Below are 22,694 nucleotides of genomic sequence, written 5' to 3'. Positions count from 1 at the left end.
AAAAATTATTATTATTATTATTATTATTATAGATGGCAGCGTGCCTCTGGGGTGTGTGGATGGTGTTGGGCTCTTATTTATGCTTGATTTGAAGGTTGAGTAGGAGGTGAGTGCAAGTTTGAGTGTAAATAGATCAACCCTTTGCAGTTACAGAGAGGAAAGGAGAAGTAAGGAGGTAAAGACAAGAGACTGTGGGAAGTTATACAGGAGCACAATAGCTTATCTAGAACTGTTTAGACTGGACCAGCAGACATTGTGGCTGCCAAGCTATAAATTACCAAAAGGACCAGCAACCGGCAATAAACGTTGCAGCACAACTCAGTAACTACTACTCCTATTTTCTAAATAATCCATTAGGAGGTAATAAATTAGGAGGTAAAAAAAAAATCAGCAGACTAGGATTAAGGTGAGCACTGACATTTTCTGGCACCCCACATACTTCCTCACTTTCCTTCAGGGTGCCCTCTTGCACTACCCATTGTTTCATCTGTATATTACAAATGACTTTGCCTCCATTGCTTTTGAAGATACATTTATTAAATTTCATCTACAGTAACTGTGCAGCCCACCCCCACTGTTCCAGTCAATGGTGGAGCGTAAGATGACGTGGTCAAAGCCCTTGTGCCAACCTGGCTGCACCCAGCCATCCTTTAGATTCTTCTAAAACAAATATATTCAGAATAAACAGAGTTCAATTTGAATTATTGGCAGCTGGGGAGACAGTTTGGTTGCTTTCCTCTGAATGAGGACTGTGGTGACAAAAGAATAACTAAAGCACAGTTGACAACTAGAACAATTTTCACCAATTAGATTTCTTTAATTGTGGAGATTAGAGATCAGTCCCTGAGAAAGTCATCATTCTGCCGGACACACTCGAGTTTCTGTGTCTTCTTCTCCAGCTAGTGGCGGGACGCTGGCCAGTGAGCCAATAATACGACTGTAAATCTTGATGCCGCGAAGGAATATGTCTTCATTTAAATGCTCATTGTGATCATGAAGCAAAATTGGGGTGTTATTCATGGGGGAGAAGCCCAATGCATCAAATCCAGCCTGTGAAGAGGAAAATGTCAAATAATTTCTATTTGAGACAAGTACAATGTGGAGGCAAAAATTATATGAGCACATGAAAACACAGCCTATCTATTCAACAGAGAGTAACAGTACCATCACCAAAAGCACTGCCTAATCATTGACTAGAGAGCAGCAGTGACAGCACTGACAATACAGCCTACCCATTCACTAAATATTAGCAGTGACTTTACTGAGAATTCAGCCTATTCATTCACTAGAAATCAACAATAACATCATGGAGAATACAGCCTATTCATTTACTAGAGATCAGCAGTGACATCACTGAGAATGCAGCCTATCCATTTACTAGAGATCAGCAGTGACATCACTGAGAATGCAGCCTATCCATTTACTAGAGATCAGCAGTGACATTACTGATAATGCAGCCTATCCATTCACTAGAGATCAGCAGTGACATTACTGACAATGCAGCCTATCCATTCACTAGAGAGCAGCAGTGACATCACTGAGAATACAGCCTATCCATTCACAAGAGACTAGCAGTGACATTACTGAGAATGCAGCCTATCCATTTACTAGAGACTAGCAGTGACATCACTGAGAATGCAGCCTATCCATTCACTAGAGACTAGCAGTGACATTACTGAGAATGCAGCCTATCCATTCACTAGAGACTAGCAGTGACATCACTGATAATGCAGCCTATCCATTCACTAGAGACTAGCAGTGACATCACTGATAATGCAGCCTATCCATTCACTAGAGACTAGCAGTGACATCACTGAGAATACAGAATATTCATTTACTAGAAATCAGCTATGACATAAATGAGCATAACTCCAATCCATTCATTGGAGAGCAGTGGTGACATCACTGGGAATACAGGATATCCATTCAATAGAGATCAGCAGTGACATCACTGAGAATACAGCCTATCTATTCACTAGAGATCAGCAGTGACATCTCTGACAATACAACCTATCCATACACTAGAATGAAGCACTTTGCCCCTCTGCCTTTTTGTCTCGCACCCCTTCCTAATCAGGGCCGATTCTAGCTTTTCTGCTGCCTGAGGCAAAAAAATAAAAATGGCGCCCCCCGCACTCTTGATTGACACCAGAATCAATTGTGTATCAACTATTCCCTGCTATCAATAAACAATTAAGAGGTTCTGCAACAACTGAGGTGTTTTATGAGGTTCTGCAGTAGCTGAGGTGTATTAGGAGGTTCATTAAACACCTCAGCTGCTGCACAACCTTCTTATATAAATCAGCTGCTGCAGAACCTCCTAAGCCTCTTATGGTGCGTTTACACAGACAGATTTATCTGACAGATCTTTGAAGCCAAAACCAGGTACAGACTATAAACAGGGATCAGGTCATAAAGGAAAGAATGGGATCTATCCTCTTTTCAAATCCATTCCTGGCTTTGGCTTCCAAAATCTGTCAGATAAATCTTTCTGTGTAAACGCACCCTAACTTTATAAAGAACTAGACAGAGGGGCTGAAAGCTGCATCCAGACAAAATATATGAGGCTGTGTGCTCCATTAGATAGATAGTGTCAGGAACCGGTGACACCAGACACACAGAGACAGTGCACCCTAAGCTCAGCCCCGCCCACTGACTCTACCTACTTGCCCCCCTAGGCTAAACCCTAGGGCAGCAACTGGGCGGCGGTCCCTGCACTGGCTAGGTGGGACACAAAGACAAGACAGACAGACAAAACACAATAAAGAATAGTCAACAATCAGGGTCACAACGGTCTGGCAGCAAAGGTACAAAATCAGGATCCAAAAGAGTAGTCAGAAAACAGGCAATAAGGTCAGGGGCAGGCAGCAAGCAAGCGAGGTCAAAAGAAACTAAGCAGGAGTCAGGAGAAACCAGAAAACAGGACACACAAGCAGGCAGAGACTAATGGGCCGTTTACACAGAAAGATTTATCTGACAGATTTTGGAAGCCGAAGCCAGGAATGGATTTGAAAAGAGGATGGATCCCAGTCTTTCCTTTCTGACCTGATCCCTGTTTATAGTCTGTTCCTGGTTTTGGCTTCAAAGATCTGTCAGATAAATCTGTCTGTGTAAACGCACCATAAGTCAATAACCGGCAAGGCACAGGCAGAAGCTGCAATCTTAAATAGGAGACCAGGAACCAAGTCCAGAAGATGATAGGAGGGACCAGCTGTCAATCACTGAGGCAAAGGCAGGTTAACCGTTACATGACCAGAGGAAACTTAGCAGCACAGACATGGGTGGGGCAGGGAAAACAATTAGCAGACCAGAAGGAATAAGACACAGTTCAGACAGGGCAAAAACAAGGCAAACTAAACACAGAATAAATGGAAGATTATGGCCAAAATCGCAGTCTTTGGCGCAGAGGTCGAATCTTTGCAGCAGAGGGTGGCACTGATGCCTTTTCAGGCGCGATCATGACAGATAGATAGATAGATAGATAGATAGATAGATAGATAGATAGATAGATAGGAGATAGATAGATAGATAGATAGATAGAAGATAGATAATAGATTGATAGATAGAAGATAGATAGATAGATAGATAGATAGATAGATAGATAGATAGATAGATAGATAGGAGATAGATAGATAGATAGCAGATAGATAATAGATAGATAGGAGATAGATAATAGATAGATAGGAGATAGATAATAGATAGATAGGAGATAGATAGATAGATAGATAGATAGGAGATAGATAGAAGACAGGAGAAAGAGGACATAGATATACACAGACAAACAGACAGAGGAGAGGACATACATAGGCTTACTTCAAGAACCAGCAGGGACACAGGTGGGCATGGAGGGAGCCAGAGGACGCTGCACAGGAAGGAGGAGGGAGGACACACTCAGGCCGTGCAGGGGTCACAGGTCAGAACACTGACAGGGAAGCAAGGCCTGTGTAGAGATGCAGCTGCTACCACATACAGCCGACTGATGACCCCTGAGGCAGAGTGCAGCCCTGTGTGTCAGGGCTGCTGTAGCTTATCTCCCAGGGCCGATTGTGACCACACACTGCACTGTCCTGTCCTGTCGGCTTTCTGTGAGAGGAGCCGACAGTCTGTAACTGCACGGCCCTGACTAAGAATCAGCAGGCTTAGCAGGGATTGTGGATGCGCACAGAATTTCTGAGGAAGAGGGAGGAGGCACACCGTCGGGCAGGCCCGCTTCTGCCATGAGGCGGAATGAGCCGGCCATCACTCGGCTATACGAGGACTGCCAGGTGACGACACTGATCACACGCAGAGATGCAGCCCGCTGGTACCTGTGGGGGGCCGTGAGGAGCCGACCAGGTCAGGGATGGAATACTGTTAGGAGGCAGGAGCAGCTGTCATTTTAGTTAACTTAAACTTAACTAAAATGACAGTGACTGGGAAGATTCTGCCGCCCCCTGCAGGACCGCACAATCTGCCGCCTGAGGCGAAAGTCTCAGTCCGCCTCATGGCAGAAGCGGGCCTGCTCCTAATAATCTGTAAGCTCATGCAAACGAGCAGGTCCCTCACCTCTCATGTATGGATAATTATATGTATATCTCTGTAGTGTCTGATTTTTTTTATATGTTTGTACCCCCAGAACTGCTGCGGAATCTGTTGGTGTTATATAAATAAAAATGTATTATTATTATTTATTAGAGAGCAGCAATGACATCACTGAGCATAACTCCAGTCCATTCATTAGAGAGCAGTGGTGACGTGCTGCCTTTTCATTCATAAGAGATTAGCACTTAGGATGCAGCCTGCCAATGACTCCACCAGGTAGAAACAATAGATTAGCTTACCGCTCTTATGTACTGACTGTCAGTGGCGGCAGGGAAGATTTCAGGCTTCATCTTTAAACCCCTAATAGAGGAGGAAAAAAACTTGCAATGCTAGGATAAATCCACACTTGGAATTGCTGTCAATGTTGAACAGGTAAAGGCTCAACCGTTTATAGTTCTAGGCATGAAATTTATTTACAAAGAATGGACCCAGGAACCAGGCACAATCTATGAGACTATGGACTAGAATGTTTTATCCAGATAATATGGGGCCTGTTCCACTCAGACCCCCCCCCCCCACCCCACCACCCCAGACTTTTCCCCCCAAGCTCACATCTCTTTGCAGGGGTCACTGAACGCTTTCCACCAGGGATTGGAGTCTTCTGGAGTTGTGATCTTCTGGATTATAGATTTCTAGAAGACATGAACATATATGAAGCAATATATGAGGAAATTCATCACAATGGTGTCACATTCTTCATCTAGAACCCCTTACTTTATGAAACTCAAAGGTGACTTGCATCCCGGCAGCACGGCACCAACTTTCTATCTGCAATTCAAACTCCTGCAGGGAAATAGGAACCATGGTTAGTAGAGACAAGACAGAGGAAGAGCTCAGAGATTTATGAGGCTTTACCTTTAGGTCCATAGTGGGTGGTATCCGAAGGTCAAATGTTGTAGACATCTCTGATGGAATCACATTGCAGGAAACGCCACCATTCACCTTTGTTAGGTTTATCGTAATGACATCTCCAAGTGTCAGGTCAGGGTTGGACTCAAGTCTGCAACAAACGATAGAAGATTGTGACTACTGTGATTACTGGGAGAATGAGTGTTCGAAGGAAGAATTGACCTGTGTAAAAGGGCAAGTGATCAGGTGATGAATGTGAAAAATGGGATGCCAGATGCAACAGATCTAGTTTGTGTCATCCAGTATTCCTATACGGTCCCATCATGGATGGAACCAGACCGCTAGATACATGTGAAGGGGGCCTTAATGGAAGCACGAATGATCAAGCGATTGTTCCTTCAGCCATCTAAAGGCTCTGTAAACAAGCACCGATCACAGGAATCAGCTGGGGGGGGGGGGTTTAGCAGAATAAAAAAAAAAACCCTCATACTTTTTTTTCTGCAACTTGGGATTTGCTATTTTTGGGCCAAATGGGCTCAAACAAAGGCTATAGCAAGACTCTGGATGTATTTTGGCACAAAAGTGGCTAAAATGTAATTGTCTGCATTTAATCCTTCATCTGTAACAATTCCTATTATGGAAAAAAAATGAATGTGAACTAAGAGACATTTTGCCAGTGAATTCAATTAAAGAAAAATACAGGTATACAACATTTTTGGGAATGTAAAAGTATTCCTATTTGGCTGTTTTATATCCCAAAGACTGGTGAAAAAAAGTTTGTTTTCACACAGATATCACAAAGGTGTAGGTGGTGCTTCTGTTCTTTTTTAAAGGTTTTCATAGCTGGGACCAGTCTGTCAATGGTTATAGCTTCACATAAAGCAATGGCTCCACAATATCTCTAACCCACACCTAAGGACCAAAGCTTCTTTATGGGAATCTCTGGGATTGCAGCTAATAGTCCCTACTGACCTAAAGCTCTGACCAGGGAAACAAGGGGATTTGAATTTACATAGTGCCCCCAAACCATAATTTAGACGTCATTCACAAACAAAAAGTCCCCTTGAACAGAAAACCTTGCTGTAATTGTAAGGTGCACAAAGTAGCATTACCTTTTCTTCTCCTTTTCTCTGAAATTTAGGAAACTTGTTATAACCGAATGCTGTAAATAATAAAGTGACATCAGCAAAGCATAAAAAAGAAACATAATTATCTACAAGTTGTATTAGAATCAATTGTTAACTCACCATTTTAGTGGCAGCCGTATTCTCTATGAAACGAGAGCCATGTCCAGGATCCCCCCTGCAGTGAACTGTGATCCCTGAGCAACAAACAGAGGTCAGTGGTCATATATGGATCAACACAACTAAGGGCTCAGCATCTCGGCCAACATGAGACCCCTGAGCAGCACCCAGCTTTCTTACAGCTCTATATTTCAAATCTGTCCTGTTATGTAAACTCGTCTTTCCCACCATAGTATTGGTGCGTAACTGAGTGGATATACACTCCAGTTTTCTGAAAGGGCGCGTTGAATAGTTTCCTGCATATTTAACAACCTGCGTGCAAAGTTTGATAAATTGTAGGAAAAATGCACACAAAAAAAAAACTGTGACAAAAAATGATTTTAAATAATAAATAACTTATTTAAAAATAACTGCAGGATCTGCAGTGCAAGAACTTACACCACACACATTTTTCTCCATAGAAAACGCTGAATTCATCTGTGGGGCTTGCAAGACCTGGAAAATACAATGACAGAGTCAAAAAAAAAAAAGAACAGAACATAAGACAAAAATGACAAGAACAACTCACAAGCTGAAAAAAGAACGAAAACAAGAGAAAATCATCAGTAACTGGAAACAATCACAAACCTTCATCAAGTGTGATTCCAGGATTCAGTGCATGGTATTCAGGGTGGTCTATGAAAAGCCCCATTCCCAGGTGACTTCCAATTTCCTCATCTGTTGCAGAAAAAAAGTCATTAACTTTTGACTCTCAGCATCATATACTTTAAGCAGCCAGGTCCTCATGTACATTAAAGGGAACCAGTCAGCATGATTGTGCTCCTGATATGGTTCCCAGCTGCACAGTATAGATCTACTATGCAGATCCCCGAGGCTACCGGCTGCATCGGTATCTTTACATTGGACAAAAGGAGTTTTATTCCAGTGTGTGAGGCTGGGAGAGGGGCAGCAACTAGTCATCTAGGCAGGGAGCTGCCCGGTATTAGTAATATGTAACAATTCCTCCGCTCCACTCTCGGTAAACGATAGGCGCAGGTCCACGTAAATAAGTATAAAATCTTTAATATCATAAAAACACAACGCGTTTCGAAGTCGGGCTGACTTCTTTCTCAAGTGTCTCTTGATATTAAAGATTTTATACCCATTTACGTGGACCTGCGCCTATCGTTTACCCAGAGTGGAGCGGAGGAATTGTTATATTTTAGTACCTATCTTTGGTTGCTGGGAGTGGCTGCGGTCCAACATATGGCAATACCGAGCGTTGTGCTTTGCATTTGCACAACACTATCAGGTGAGAGTCCTTTACCTTGGATACTACACTATGGAGCGCTGTTCACATTTGTTCTTTCGGTATTAGTAATGGCTCTCTGCCTGTCAGCGCGCAATGCGCGGATGATTGACAGGCCACCAATGCGGGGATGATTGACAGCCACCAATGTGTCATTGGCCCAGATTTACTATTCACATCCTGACATAATTTGCGGCACAATTTTTGTGGACATATTTGTTGACCAAAGCTTTAGCGCATGCAACACTTTACAAGAATAACACCACAAATTGCTTTTTTATTTAAGCGAATGTGTCTATGGGATTTTCTCAAAAATCCCTAAGATTCATCATTGAAACCTAAACCAAAATCCTGGTTTACTTTAACAAATCTGTGAGGGTTTTTTTAATTATCATTTTTCTGTTAAAGGACAACTCCCACAAAAAATTTTTTTGCTCATTTAACACACATTACAAAGTTATATAACTTTGTAATGTGGTTAAATACCCGGCCTGGCCCCCTTCCCCCACTTTCGGACCCCCGACCACCCACCCCGGAAGTTAAGGAATGTATACATTACCTATTACGATCGTCACGGTCCTCTTCTCCGGGGCGGCATCTGGTGACGACGACGTCAGAGCCGAGGGGCGGTCCGGGTCTTCTTCCTCCTCGGCGTCTTCATGCAAAGTGAATGGGGATGAAAAGGCTGCTGGTGCACATGCGCACCAGCAGCCTTTTCATTGGCTGGAGCGCATCACATGTCTTCCAGCTTGCTCAGCCCTGATTGGCTGAGCTTGCTGGAAGCCATGTGATGCGCTCCAGCCAATGAAAAGGCTGCCGGTGCGCAAGCGCACTGGCAGCCTTTTCCATCCCCTGGACCCGGAAGTCGGAGACATCGCTGGATGGCGGACGGCGGCGACGGAGCGGCGGACGGCGGGCGAATCGAGTGGCGATCGTCACTGGAGAGATGGTGAGTATGTTGTCTGTGTGTGTCTGTGTTTTTTTTTTTTTTTTTGGGGAGTTGTCCTTTAATATTTTGTTTAAACCCGTTTGGAGTGGATTGAGCCACTTTTTATCAGCGTGCCAAAGTTTTTCTGAGATTTTGATAAATATGTAAATCTGATGAAAAAAACACAGTTGGATAAAATGCAAACAGGGAAAACCCTACAACAATAGTATATCTGGGCCATGATGTAGCTCAAGTACAAGATAAGTAAAGCAGCAAAAGCAAAATATTAAATGTCACGTCTTACCTGGGACCATAGTGAGATGTATGTTGCGTAGGAATTGCCGCCCCTCAGATTTCAGTTGCCGGATAGCTTCTAAATACCTGCAAATCAGGACTATTGTGATAGCCTACCTGAGCTCAGAATCCTCACAAAACACCAGTCCTTAAATCTATAATATAAAAATATATATTCAATATATTCATACTTGTGTTGTTTGGGGGCAGCCTTCTCCGCCGCTGGTGCTGCCTGGGTTTTGGGGGGGCATTTTGGGTTTGGTCCTGTTACATTGGGGTTGCAGGGCCATTCCATGGCCTCCCTTCCCTGTTTGTGCACGCTTTGCGGGGTTGGCGGTCGCTGATCGACACAGTGTGTAGTTAGCGTAGGGACCCATGTGAACCAGGAGACCTGCACGTGGTACATGGGGCAATATGGTTTGATCAAATTATATACCAACATCCTGGCGTTGGTTTTTAAACATAGCCTAGCGGCATTAGTATCAGCCATAGGTGTGATGTGCATCAGCTCCTTTCTCTCCATGTTGCATAACAAAAATAATCACGAAATCTTACACTTCTCATTCTCAGCACTAGGCCTACTACTAAGCTAAGACTTCCTGTACTGTCTGTGGTTGGGGCTGCTGTAAAGCGATCTTTACAGCTTAATTTAGGCTATGTTCACACTACGTATATTTGAGGCTGTATGTTTGAGGCTGTATAGCAACCAAAACAAGGAATGGATTGAAAACACAGAAAGGCTCTGTTCACATAATGTTGTAATTGAGTGGATGGCCGTCATTTAATGGCAAATATGTGCTGTTATTTTAAAACAACGGCTGTTGTATTGAAATAATGGCAGTTATATACTGTTATATGGCGGCCATCCACTCAATTTCAACATTGTGTGAACAGAGCCTTTCTGTGTTTTCAATCCACTCCTGGTTTTGGTTGCTATGAGGACCAAATACAGCCTCAAATATACATAGTGTGAACCCAGCCTAAAGTTTATGTTCCCACACAGTATTTTGTTCAGTATATTGGTCAGTATTTTACAACCAAAACCAGGAGTGGGTTAAAAACTGTTGAAATTTAGTAGATGGCCGTCATCTATTAGCAAATAATTGCTGTTATTTTTAAACAACGGCTGTTGTTTAAATGGAGTCCTTCCACCCAATTACAACAGTGTGTGAACATATCCTTTCTGTATTTCCAATTCACTCCTGGCTTTGGTTGCAAAATAGTGACCAAAAAAACAAGCAAAAATACAGTGTGTGGGAACATAGCCCAACAGTGAATAGTGACGCCAATAGATGGAGATTTCAATAGCTGAAGCTCACAGCTCGGCCTCCCTCCACCTGGGAAATGACCTTTTCAAAATTCACAAAGTATGCCTAGTAATGTTTCCCATTCATGTCAATGGGACATGTCCTGTCTATTCTTGTCTAAGTCTATGGGACAAAGCATATCACTTGATGGCTCAGTCCTCCATAACCAATCACCCATTGATTTAGGAAGGCGTTACATATTACAGGCAGATTTGGCATTCAGGCATCGAGGAAAACTGAGTGATTATCTGTGTGGGAGCTGGAATGGCCACCACACTGGTTGACACCCTGCTTTCTCAGAACACAGGTATATTTTATGACAATTAAAGAGAAGGTGGTGAAATCAATTACAAATCCACAACATAACCAGCGGCTAGTCCTGATCCATGTAGATTTACCCAAAGGAAGATGTCGTTGTTGTTGTTTTTCACTAATTGAAGTGCTGCCCCCTAAACACTGCTGTCCCGGGCACAGGCCACTAGTGCCAAATTAGGGGATCCCCAAACCCTAATCAGTCTTCTTACTACAAACTTACTGTATGGTAACAGATTTCATATCCTGTGTTCCTCTTGCATAGATATTTCCATCTTTGTCTTTATGAGCAGCAAATGGTGGATATGTCCAGAACTCCTGGAAAGGAACAAAACTTTATTGCCCCCACCTGTCAACCACCCCCTCCCCTTCATCCATGTCCTCTAGCAGCCGTGACACTTCATACCTCAAATACTGGAACTACATCTGTATGGGAACTCAGAATGACAGATCTCAGCTGTGGCTGTGTCCCTCTCCAGGTGAGGATGACTATTGGCCGGCCAGGAGAAAGCTAGAAAGGGAAGACGAAAAATGTACACGGTGGTAAACAGCAAAGTAAGGGCAGGTTCTTCACCCATGTGGAGCACTGGTCTATAGCTTCTTCCAAGCTGACAGAAATCAGTATGTCAAAAAACATGGTTTATGTAAGGGTGGTATTACACGGAATGATTAGAAAAATCGTTAAATCGTTCGGATTTGAACGATAATCATTTCGTGTAATAGCAGACAACCATTAAACGACCAACGAGAAATCGTTGATCGTTTAATAGGATCCGGACCTATTTTTATCGTTTGATCGTTCGCTCATCGTTCGCACATCGTTCGGTGGAATAAGAATTCACAGCTGAAACGTACGCAATAGCGACGACTAAACCACCACAAGAACGATCATAAATAAGGATCATAGTTTCGTGTACTTGGGCGAACGATTTCGGGTCGTTTACCTTAGCGGTCGTTTAAGATCGTTAATCGTTAGTCGTTAGAAAATTGCTTATGTGTAATAGTACCCTAAGTGTGAACATGCCCTAAAAGTCCTTGTGTAGTAGACCTGAGTAGTGAAGCTGCCAGCTTTTGTAGCAACACCCGCCATGTAATTGTATAGACCTGTAACCTATAATCATGATGGCTCTTGTTACCCCCTGAATGGCCTAAGAAAGGCAAACAAAAGGAGTAGAATTCAAGAACAAAAAGAATATTCAGGCATATTAGGTAACACAATCACAGTGCCATTTCCATTCTTTAAATAGAAAGTGTAACCCTTGACTCATACCACTATATTACCTCCAGTGTCCTCTTCTCCAGCCCAATCTCATCCGCCATTTTGAGGAGGAATCTCACAATTCCATCTGTAACAGACAGTAAGGCCATAAAAAGTCATAGGACCTTTAAAACTTCCCCGCTGAATGATCCCACCTCTACTTTCGAGACGCACTCGTTTGGGAGTGACAACTTTCTGAGCGCTGTCCCATTTCAGTCACTGATTGGCTGAGCAAGCTGTCACTGCCCAGATGAGCTCGTCTAAGAAGTGGTGGCAGCACTGTTCAGCGAGAGATCTGGAGATGCCATGGAAGGACACCAGGGGAGCACAAAGAGGTAAAAGAATAGCAGGGACGTAGCTAAAGGTTCCTCATGCAAATGCCTGGCTTGGGCCCCCTCCATCCATGGTCTCATAGGCAGATTATAATGAGGGTAATCTGGGCAACCGCCCAGGGCCCTGAGCTCCGGGAGGACAGTGAGTTTTCCCCCATAATGCCGCAACCAGTTAATACTCCGCTTTTCCCGCTGCATAGTTACATTATGCAACGGGAGAAGTAACAGCGCCACCCACCGCAGCCCTGTGCTCTGGCCCTTCAACTGTGAGCGTTTCCGATGAATGATCACAGTTAAACTTTGCGACCGCGGCGCCCTGCCTGGCAGAAAAAAGAGCCATTGGCTCAGCACTCTGCCAGTCACTCTTGTGGCCGGAGGCAGCATTACTACCTCTGGCCACAAGAGGCTGCACTCTCCCCCAGCTCCCCGGCACACAAGTGAGGTGCAGGCAGAGCGGGGAGAGGAAGAAGATGCGGTGGCCTGCTGGCTCTGAAGCCAGGTGAGTATATGTGCTTGTTGTTTTTGTGATTGGAGGAGGACTTACAGTGGGATTTTCTACGGGGGGGGGGGGGGGGGGGGGTAATTGCCTATAGGGGGTATCACTTATAGGGAGAATAATGCCTTGGGGGAGGAAGGGCTGAATAAATTGCCTTCAGGGGCATCATCTACATGGGGATTGCCTACAGGAGGGGGATCATTGTCCACAGACGAATTGGGAGAGGAGGGGTTTGCTACTACAGGGAGATTATCTACACAGGGAATACAATTTACTGAGGGTGCTGACTACCAGGGGGAATAGCTCCATGCGGGATACTGCCTAATTGGGGGGGGGGTACATTGGGGGTACTACCTATTTGAATGAGCGGAAGGCCCAACTAGTATATAGGGGCTCTATTTGGACATACAACAAGGTCATTGTTACTATGTGAACCAATACACATAGGGAGTTTGTATAGAAATGAGGATGATGCTGCAGCAGCAGCGAGGAACCTAAAATGTTTGTCTGACAGATCCTGTGGAGATGAGGCATGGCTGGAGAAGTCTTCATGATGGACGGGCCACATGAAGAGGAAAAGTGAATGATGTCACTTGCAATTCGTGCAGACGCCTCCTGTGAGTCAATTGATGTAACTGCAGTATAATAACTGGCCCACTGGCCCACTGGCTTCCTGCCTTGTCAGTGGCGTGACTAGTGCAGGAAGAGGGGTGCTTGGGGCGTGGTTAGTGGGGTGGGGGCAGGGCTAGAGGGGCCGTGGTTGGGGGGGGGGCACAATTTCTAAACTGCCTGGGGCCCATGGTACCTTTAATCTGCCCCTGCATGGTCTTATGCTATTTCCAATAAAGAAACTCCAGAGCCTCTGCACAGACCTCTGTACACTGCTCAGCATTGGAGCTGAATTTTAGCAGGTTTGACATAAGCAGCCAACCCTAAAGAGGTGAGGGGGTCTCCAGGCCCCCCTGATTTATGGGCCCAGAGCAGCTGCACCCCCTGTGACCTCTACAGCTATGCCACTGGACTTATGCATCAATATGTAGTCTGTCTTGAAAAAGTATTCCTACCCCTTGGATTTTTCAACTTTTTTTGTATTAACTTGTTTTTTTATAAAATTTTTAACATTTTACAATTTGTTTTTTTAAATAACATAACAGCATTGGAACTTTTTAACATTTTTGTACCTAAGGGGTACTCCGGAGAAAAATACTGTTTTCAGATGAACTGATGTCAAAAAGTTATACAGATCTGTAAATGACTGTTATTTAAAAACCTCCAGTCTTTCAATACTTATTAGCTGCTTTGTGTTCTGCAGGAAGTGGTGTATTCTCTCAGTGTGACACAGTGCTCTCTGCTTCTACTTCTGTCCATGTCAGGAACTGTCCAAAGTAGTAACAAATGCCCATGGAAAACCTGTACTGATTTTGACAGAGGTGGCAGCAGAGTGCACTGTGTCAGACGGGAAAGAATGCACCACTTCCTGCAGGACATACAGCAGCTGATAAGTACTGGAAGACTTTGGATTTTAAATAGCAGTCATTTACAGATCTGTATAACTTTCTGACACCAGTAGATTTGACATTTTTTTTCTCCAGAGTACCCCTTTAGGATAAGTTTACAGGATCCGCAGCAGCTTTGATGATGAAAATTTGAAGTTGCAGATTCAAAGCAAATCAAATCTAGGCCATCAAATCAGTTGCACATCTTCTGCGGATCCTTTACGTGTGAATGCTCCCTTAAGGATAGCACTAAAAAATGTCACAATTACTAACCAACAGTTTATGAGTAGAGACGAGCAAAGCGGTCAGAAATTCGTTTTGTGAGCTTTGTGAATTTTGGGTCAAATTCGTTATTATTTGTGAATCGAATCTTAACGAATTTCAATTAAATAGCCAAACTATAGTATGTACAGTACTGACACTATTACAGAAGAACGAATTTGTTAAAGCATGTTCTTGTAAAAGTGTCAAAAATTGGAAAATCACAATAAAAAAAAAAAAATGCGAGCACTGATTATGTAAGGCGCCCGCTCCATTCACTGATCCCAGTAAATTGGTTTAACTCAGGAGTTTACATTGCCCATTGAGTGCACTACAATCACCTCTCCTATTCTATCCTCTCTGTCCCTATGTCACTCTGTTAAGGCCCTTGCATACTGATTAAAAGAGACTGAATTTATGAGCGGAGTCCAGCGGTGGATTTTGCTCAAAATTCTGCCTGCCTATATTTTTAATGGGATTTCTCTTGCGCTTCTCCTCTCCGCTCAAAGAATAAACATGTGTTCAGGGGCCCTTAGTCTCTCCCTGCTCTGCTCTAACTGCTGCAATCCTGCTCTCTACTCCACACGCAGCTGACTGGCCACCTCCATAAATAAACCACCTTATATAGAGGGGAGGGGGGGAGCTGCTGACATCACAGAGGGGCCTGCAACTGATTGGACGGATGCTAGGGATTATGGTTCATTTCTTTCTTCTGTCCATTGCCGCTCCAGACAGCATGTGTGGCCAACATTTTTTTTTTGTGAATTTCCTTAACGAATTGGGGGGGAATTGACGGCATGATTCGCAGTAAATTTTGATTTGCCAGATTCACTTCGCTCATCTCTATTTATGAGGTATATCTAGTCATTATATAATTTGTATCATTATGTTTTGTGTAAGCAGTGTCAATTATAAATAGGTTGAGATTATAAATGATTTATTAACAAAGAGGGACCTGAACAGTGGAAGTATTAGGATATAAGATATATATTAAAAAAAAAAAAAAAATAAATATTTATGGCTTAATTTTAGAGTGGGTCTTCAATGTTTGATCCAATCTCTGAAACCACTAAGCACCACAAGGAAAGCCCCATTATTGTATGATGTAGGAGGATAGCTGGCGCTCAAAGATTAGGGGGTTACCATAGTCAGGCTGTGGCTGCACACTCTGGATCCTTAGATATTCCCGGAATCTTGTGGTTGACGGGTTTTCAGCCGTTGAATCCATCTGCAAAAGAACAATAACATGTTAATGATCTGTACTAAATCATAGTGACCTGCCTGTCCTGCCCATACTGATCCGGACGGTACACTGAGGTAATCGCAGACTACAGATTGTGCATTTGTGATGTTCCACCACAGGTGTTTTTGTATCTCCTTTGCACCTCTAAAAAAGCTTATTCTTTTCAGGTTAAGTGGTGATGAAGGGTACTTTACAGATGTCAGTATTTTGTATTCCTATGTATTGCACAGCTGAAGTCAGTAATGGGTTAATGTTTTATGTGCAACACGTGTTGTTGTGGACAATAGGAGATGCTCTCTACTTCTAAATAATCTATTTTCTTCTTTCTTTTGCATACACTGATCCCCACTACTCACAAGGAAGTTCACTTAAGCCCCTGTTGGCGGAGTTACTTGGTGGAAGGAAGTGCAGCATAGTTCTTACCTGATTCTCAGAGAGTGAAGAAGCAAAACCTACTGTTCCTGCTGTAGTTAAGCCAGGGCCTGGCTGCTGCCAGGACCCCTGACAAGAGTAGTCTAGTCTAGAGACTGAGTGTGTACAGATGCAGCTAGAGAAAACCAATTCTTTTATTACTACCACTACGTTCAGTATGCAGTGCTAAGCACGTTAAAGGAAGAGGAGCCGCAAACACCCTAACACACGCCAAGAACACATCTACAAAGTGCAGGGCAGTATCCTGAAATACAAGAGGCCTGGATAGGACAAAGCTACTGAAAGAGGTCTACGTATCCTATCTCGCAGTGTAGGTAACTGGGCAGGCCCGGAAACTTACAACCCAGATAACCATGAATAGGGCTTGTATCACCTTATTAGGACGGGAAGCTCGACACTGTAAGGCAGAAGGTGGTCAGACGTAGTGTAAATACAGGTACAAGTATTTCTTCAAAGTTCCGGCAGGGTACATTGTTACAATGGGTTGGGGCTCCTTTGACAAATTCTTCTCCTCTACTCAACTCTCCAGGCACCACTACAACTACCTCTCTTCTACTCTACTTCCCTAAGCACCTCCTCAAGCACAAAAAAGTTCCAGCACTAAAGTCTATGTGAAAGATTTATCTTTTTTGTAAAAGTGTATTATATTACTGAAGAACACTGCAGAACTCTGAAGAACCACTACAGCCCGGCAGGTCACCGACAGGGGCAGATTAACTTTACCATAGGCCCCGGGCTGTTCACCAAGCCTGGGCCCCCCCACCCCGCTGTAACTATGGCAGCACTAGCCTGGCGTTCATAGTACAGGACAGATAATATCATGATGTCCTGATTTGTGCAAAATTGCCATAAAAAAAACTGTCTTTTTGGGTGGTTATGGGCCCCCCAGGAGCTCAGGGCCCTGGGCTGCCGCCCGAAACGCCCCTATTATAATCCACTACTGGTCACCGACCATTGGGGAACACAGCCAGCCACATCAACAAAGCAGGGTCCAACATCACACCTGTGTGCTGGACAAGCACTGGCGTCATGACAATCACCATCTTTCCTGTGTTTGAGACTCTTCAATGAGGCTCCACGGGCTCCTCTTTTGCATATTCATGTTTCCCAGGGGGTAATGCACCTAGGACTTCACTGCATTGAGGGCTTTCACTAGCAGCCGGCAGTGTTGTTGTTTGGCTGGTCTCCCTGAGTTCAGCAATCTGTTTCTCTTATGGCTCTACTAGGCATTGCTCCCACCTAGCCAAAATCCTGCTCCACACTGATGAGGGGCAACACCCCGAAACAGCTGTATGTGGATGGTTACTTAGCCTTGGTTTATCCCTTGTCATTACATTGACTTATAGGGCCACTTAATATGGTGGTTTTGGTGGTTTCCTAACAGGAGCTGCCCCTTGGCTGGGTCCTTCCCAGAGGGATATCTGGCTAGTCCTGTGTTTGAGACTCTTCAATGAGGCTCCACGGGCTCCTCTTTTGCATAATCACCATCTTTGGCTGAGCTGACATAAGACCGCCACCAGCTACAGCACTCTAACGCACCACACATTAACCACTTTACTGCCAGGAGGGAATATATGCCACTATAGGCTGAGAACAGGCATGCATAGACCTGTAGTTTGACAGCAGAGGAGCTGCAGGTTGCTTTACACCATTGGGACCCTACAAACTATTTTATTTTATGGATTTATTTCAACATTTGCTTCTTTTTGTTTTGCAACAATGTATCCATGTAACCACCTCCTGTCACATCCACCCAGTGTCACCAGCTCTGCCAATGCAACAGACTAACATCTGCCAGTCTCCCTGCGCAGAGCTCTGCAGACTATGGGTACTATTACACCAAGCAATTTTCCGACGACTAACGATTAACGATAAACGATCTTAAACGACCGCTAAGGCAAACAGCCCGAAATCGTTCGCCCAAGTACACGAAACGATGATCGTTATTTATGATCGTTCTTGTGGTCGTTTAGTCGTCGCTATTGCGTACGTTTCAGCTGTGAATTCTTATTCCACCGAACGATGTGCGAACAATGTGCGAACGATGAGTAAACGATGAGCGAACGATCAAACGATAAAAATAGGTCCGGATCCTATTAAACGATCAACGATTTCTCGTTGGTCGTTTAATCGTTGCCTGCTATTGCACGAAATGATTATCGTTCAAATCCGAACGATTTAACGATTTTTCGAACGATAATCGTTCCGTGTAATACCACCCTATCTCATCTGACAGGCAACAACAGCAAATCCCTGTGTCCTCAGAGCAAACTATCTCATCTGACAGGCAACAACAGCAAATCCCTGTGTCCTCAGAGCAGCGCTCCAGCACTAAGGTGCCAATAATAACATCATAAAGCCCTCCCCACCCTGCTCTGTACCTGCCTTTTCTATGTCCTTCTACATTATGTCCCCTTACTTACTTTACTAGTTTCCCGCTGATCTCTTCCCCCTCTTGCAGTTTGTGCTGAGCAGCTAAGCTTAGGGAAGTATATATAACAGCCTGGTGGTCAGACCTAGCTAATACAAGGGGCAATGGTCAATCCAGCCCAAGTGCAGAAAAAGCTAGCTCAGTAAAACCAATCTCACTGGAGTGCAGCTAGTCATCCTGCTCTTGTGACATGGCTCACTTCCTGCATATTTAATAGAAGTGTAAGGTGATTGATAGATAAAAGTTTCAGATTTGTAACAACAGATCAGCTTGGCACCCCCATCCACACCTCCGCCCACTGTGGTGCTCCCCAACCTCCCACTAGTTCATTTTCTGGTTAGAGCAATAAATTCTAACAGCTGCCTCTTTATTTAAGGGGTATTTCAGTACCAGAAAATTGTATTTTTATAACTTATTAATATAGTACTAGTACTAATGGTACTTGCTGCTTCATCGGCTTTTCCATGCTTCATCACTGACAGGAAATAAAAAATAGAAGAACTACAAAATGTGTATTGCCCCAGCTCCTCCCTCCTAAGACAATGCATCATCTTCTGATGTCACAAGAGGCTTGAGTGGATCCTGTCTCCCATCCCCCTGAGTGATTCACCATCTCTGACCAGCCCCTCCAGCCTACATCACCATCTCCTTCAGCAGACATGGAGTGAAAGAAGCAGGTGCTGCAACAGGAGTAGAAGGACTGTGATAAAGAGCTGAGGGAAAGCATTACATTCTGTCCCTTGTAGTACTGAGCAACTGCAACCACAAAATACAGAACCCTCAAAGCAATTTTTTTAATTTGTGGTTTCAGAATTGGCCATATAGGCAAGCAATGCTACACGTTTCTACGGCATGTTTTCTTTACCTGTTGTTGGAGTGCCCCTTTAACATATGTATCATCAGTATACATCTATATTTTATTTTATAAGCACTATCACAGTATTCTTAATTCACATTTTATTTCTAGTAACTCTTCAATGATGGAGACATGCCACATATGTCTGTATGAGCAGTGTTATAGGGGGAGGCCCTATAAGACAAGTCATGCTGAAGGAACATACTAAAAAGAATGAACAATAAATAACTAATGAGGGAAATAATTTCTCCTGTGATAGACCTGGATTGAACAGGATATATGTGTAGCGGAATGAAGACATATTTCACAGAAACAGATGTATAATAATGATAGATGCATGATATTATGCACAAAAAATGGGAATGAAGATATATTCCATATAATTACTCGATTAAAGGGGTTTTAAAGCAAATAAAGCAATTTAAATCTAATTGTCCCCTATTCACAGGATACTGGACAAGCATGAGATCGCCGGAGGTCTGACCTCCGTACCCCCGGGGTTCTCTAGATTGGTGCCCGGCTCCTTTGTTATGAATGGAGCCATGGGTTAGCACATGATTCGCAACTCCATTCATTCTCTATGGAGCCGTTGACAAGAGCCAAGGACAGCACTAAATATATAAGTATTTTTAAATGACAGGCATACTTCTACAGTCTGCAGATTTATGTCAGAAACACTCTTGTTTGCGCCCATTTGTATTTCATTGTTTGTTTATATTTTCCATTTATTCCTTTGCTTTCAAATGCTTGTATTGGGCTACAGGGGAATCAGCCAAGTCAGACAAGGTATAGCAAGTGCCATCTGCTGGCCATAAGTAGGTACTGCAGTCAATAACACAACCTGATTCCTCTTTTTAACCAAGTGATTGGCTGTCTTGAGTTCTACAAATACAGTTCAAAATTAAAATATTTTTTTTAATCATTAGAGATAGGTCAGGTAGTACCAAATATTCAACATGTTGTTTCTCTAATTTGTTTCTATTATCTGTTTGCATTTTTTTTTATATTTCGTGTTTGTGCATTATCATGGGGGCAGCCATAGCCTGAGCTTCTTTTTAAAAGCATTTAGAAATATGCTTTACAGCAAGCCCCCTGGACATAAGCACAGTATACAGAATAAACTGTATTTATTTCTATAGGGGAGTTTTTATGCATGCTCTGTGACATGTGCAGAGATCATAGTGCAGGAAGGGCAGGACGTGAGCTGTGACTATCACCTGTTGTGATCCTTATTCATCTGCAGGTCAGTGATCTGTACACAGCAAGAAATCTCAGTTTCTAATTTGGCTTAGTGAGCAGAATGAAAAGAGCAAGATTTTAAAATTATTGTAAACTATAGTTAGTCAATTGGAAAAGTAGAAAAAAAATATTTTTAACATAAAACAATGACTAAAAAATAGTTTATTACTTAACACCAGAATATAACCTATAATGCAACTTTCTAATCCCCCAGATTTAGTAAGGCCACAGTTTCATATGTTAATGTCTCTCCATGTCAGCTGTGCTGGAAGTACATCTGAGGCTGCCTATTCAGTGTAGAAATGGCAAAGATTTCAGCTACAATTTTACACCCGGCCCACTCAGGACAGCACAATGCAGAAGAAATTTACCAAATGTTTAACCCAAAAGAGGGGTTTATGCAAAAATGTGTGACTAATGCCCCTATTCCACGAGTCGTTTGGAGGAGCAAACGAGCGCTATTAGCGCTCGTTTGCTCCTCGTTCCCCGCTCGCTGCCGCCGCTATTCAACGCGGCGTCAGCGAGCGGGTGAGTGCGGGAGGGGCGGCGGGGAGCTGCTGGGGGAGCTGCCCGGGGGATCGCTGATCGTCCGGGCAGCCCATAGGATACAGCAGCGCCTGCTGCCGATGCTCCTATTCAACATGTTGAAAAACAAGTGACTGCAACGATCAGCCGACATGAACGATGTTGGCTGATCGTTGCACTCTATTCCACGGGACGAATATCGTTCGTAGCGGCCAATATCGGCCAAATACGAACGATATTGCTCCTCTAAACGACCCGTGCTGCGGGCGGGGGTCCGGGGCTTGCTGCGGGTGGGTGCGGGGGTTCGGGGGTTGCTGCGGGTGGGCGCGGGGGTCCGGGGCTTGCTGCGGGTGGGCGCAGGGGGGGTTCGGGCACTAGTGAGGGGGCGGCTGCCTGATGTTTGCCTCAGGCGGCAGAGATCCCAGAATTGGCCCTGGCTGCTGTACATCTACCGTGCAGGAGAACTTTCTACCTGCTGCTGACATGGTGTTTCCTTCCATGTACCATAGACATATGTGGATCAGATCTCAGTTTTCATCACAATGGGCTGTAACCACTTTTTTTTTATTATCAATGTACGCACTAATGCCTTATGACTCATTAACTGATTAATGGCTCTATGTAATGGTGCGTTTACACAGAGAGATTTATCTGACAGATTTTTTAAGCCAAAACCAGGAACAGACTATAAACAAAGAACGGGTCATAAAGGAAAGACTGTGATTTCTTCTCTTCTCAAATCCGTTCCTGGCTTTGGCTTCCAAAATCTGTCAGATAAATCTGTCTGTGTAAACGCACCATAGGGCTATGTTCACACTACGTAAAATAACGGCCGTTATTTTCAATGGTCATTATTATGAGGCCATAACAACGGCCGTAGAATTACGAACACACGTGGTTAGTCGCGAAACTGCGGTCGTTGTTTAATTTTTGATTCCTAGCATGTTTATAAAGGGGATGAAACAGGTCATTTACTTTAAATACTGCGCCCAGCCCTAGAAAGCACTCAGAAATTTTTTACATCAAAATCAAGTTTAATTCGGCAGATATAAGTTTTACGTTCGTGGCCGCATTGAAATCCACGGCCGTTGTTGCAGTATTACCGGCCGGAAAAAATTGACATGTTCATTTTTCACGGGGCCGTATAAACAACGTCCATAATCTGATACGTAGTGTGAATTCAACGGCCGTAGTTACATTGCATTACAGTCATTATAGGGAACCTCAAAACGAAGACCGTAGTTTTGCGGCGCGGACAACGGCCGTTATTTTACGTAGTGTGAACATAGCCTAAGGGTCCATTTACACAGATAGATTATCTG

General features: G+C 43.7%; 1 protein-coding gene across 2 annotated transcripts; it reads right to left on the bottom strand.

Moving 5' to 3' along the window:
- Window positions 1–560: 560 nt before the first annotated feature.
- LOC138789840 (aminoacylase-1-like) lies at window positions 561–18,771 on the bottom strand. 2 transcript variants are annotated; one of them, XM_069968685.1, is made up of 15 exons: window positions 18,745–18,771; window positions 15,790–15,874; window positions 12,085–12,149; window positions 11,210–11,314; window positions 11,027–11,121; window positions 9,195–9,271; window positions 7,302–7,391; window positions 7,113–7,169; window positions 6,678–6,751; window positions 6,543–6,592; window positions 5,437–5,581; window positions 5,296–5,364; window positions 5,134–5,213; window positions 4,821–4,881; window positions 561–1,050 (listed from the first exon to the last, which is right to left on the bottom strand). In XM_069968685.1, the coding sequence occupies exons 2-15, from the start codon at window positions 15,872–15,874 to the stop codon at window positions 856–858; spliced, it is 1,248 nt and encodes a 415-aa protein (XP_069824786.1). In that variant the 5' UTR covers window positions 18,745–18,771; the 3' UTR covers window positions 561–855. The 2 variants fall into 2 exon arrangements, with proteins under 2 accessions (XP_069824786.1, XP_069824787.1); XM_069968686.1 differs by lacking the exons at window positions 12,085–12,149; window positions 18,745–18,771.
- Window positions 18,772–22,694: the final 3,923 nt, after the last annotated feature.

Source organism: Dendropsophus ebraccatus, chromosome 4, assembly GCF_027789765.1.
Source record: "Dendropsophus ebraccatus isolate aDenEbr1 chromosome 4, aDenEbr1.pat, whole genome shotgun sequence".
In the NCBI taxonomy this organism is placed as follows: Eukaryota; Metazoa; Chordata; class Amphibia; order Anura; family Hylidae; genus Dendropsophus; species Dendropsophus ebraccatus.
This window is presented reverse-complemented; position numbering and strand designations above follow the sequence as displayed.

What these genes read in the sequence shown, in the direction of transcription:
- LOC138789840 (XM_069968685.1), bottom strand. Translation starts at nt 15,874, where the DNA reads ATGGATTCAACGGCTGAAAACCCGTCAACCACAAGATTCCGGGAATAT. An exon ending in ATGAAATCTGTTACCATACA is followed by an intron (nt 9,272 to 11,026) that starts GTAAGTTTGTAG and finishes CCTGATTTGCAG; the next exon opens with GTATTTAGAAGCTATCCGGC. An exon ending in AGAGAAAAGGAGAAGAAAAG is followed by an intron (nt 5,582 to 6,542) that starts GTAATGCTACTT and finishes CGTTTGTTGCAG; the next exon opens with ACTTGAGTCCAACCCTGACC.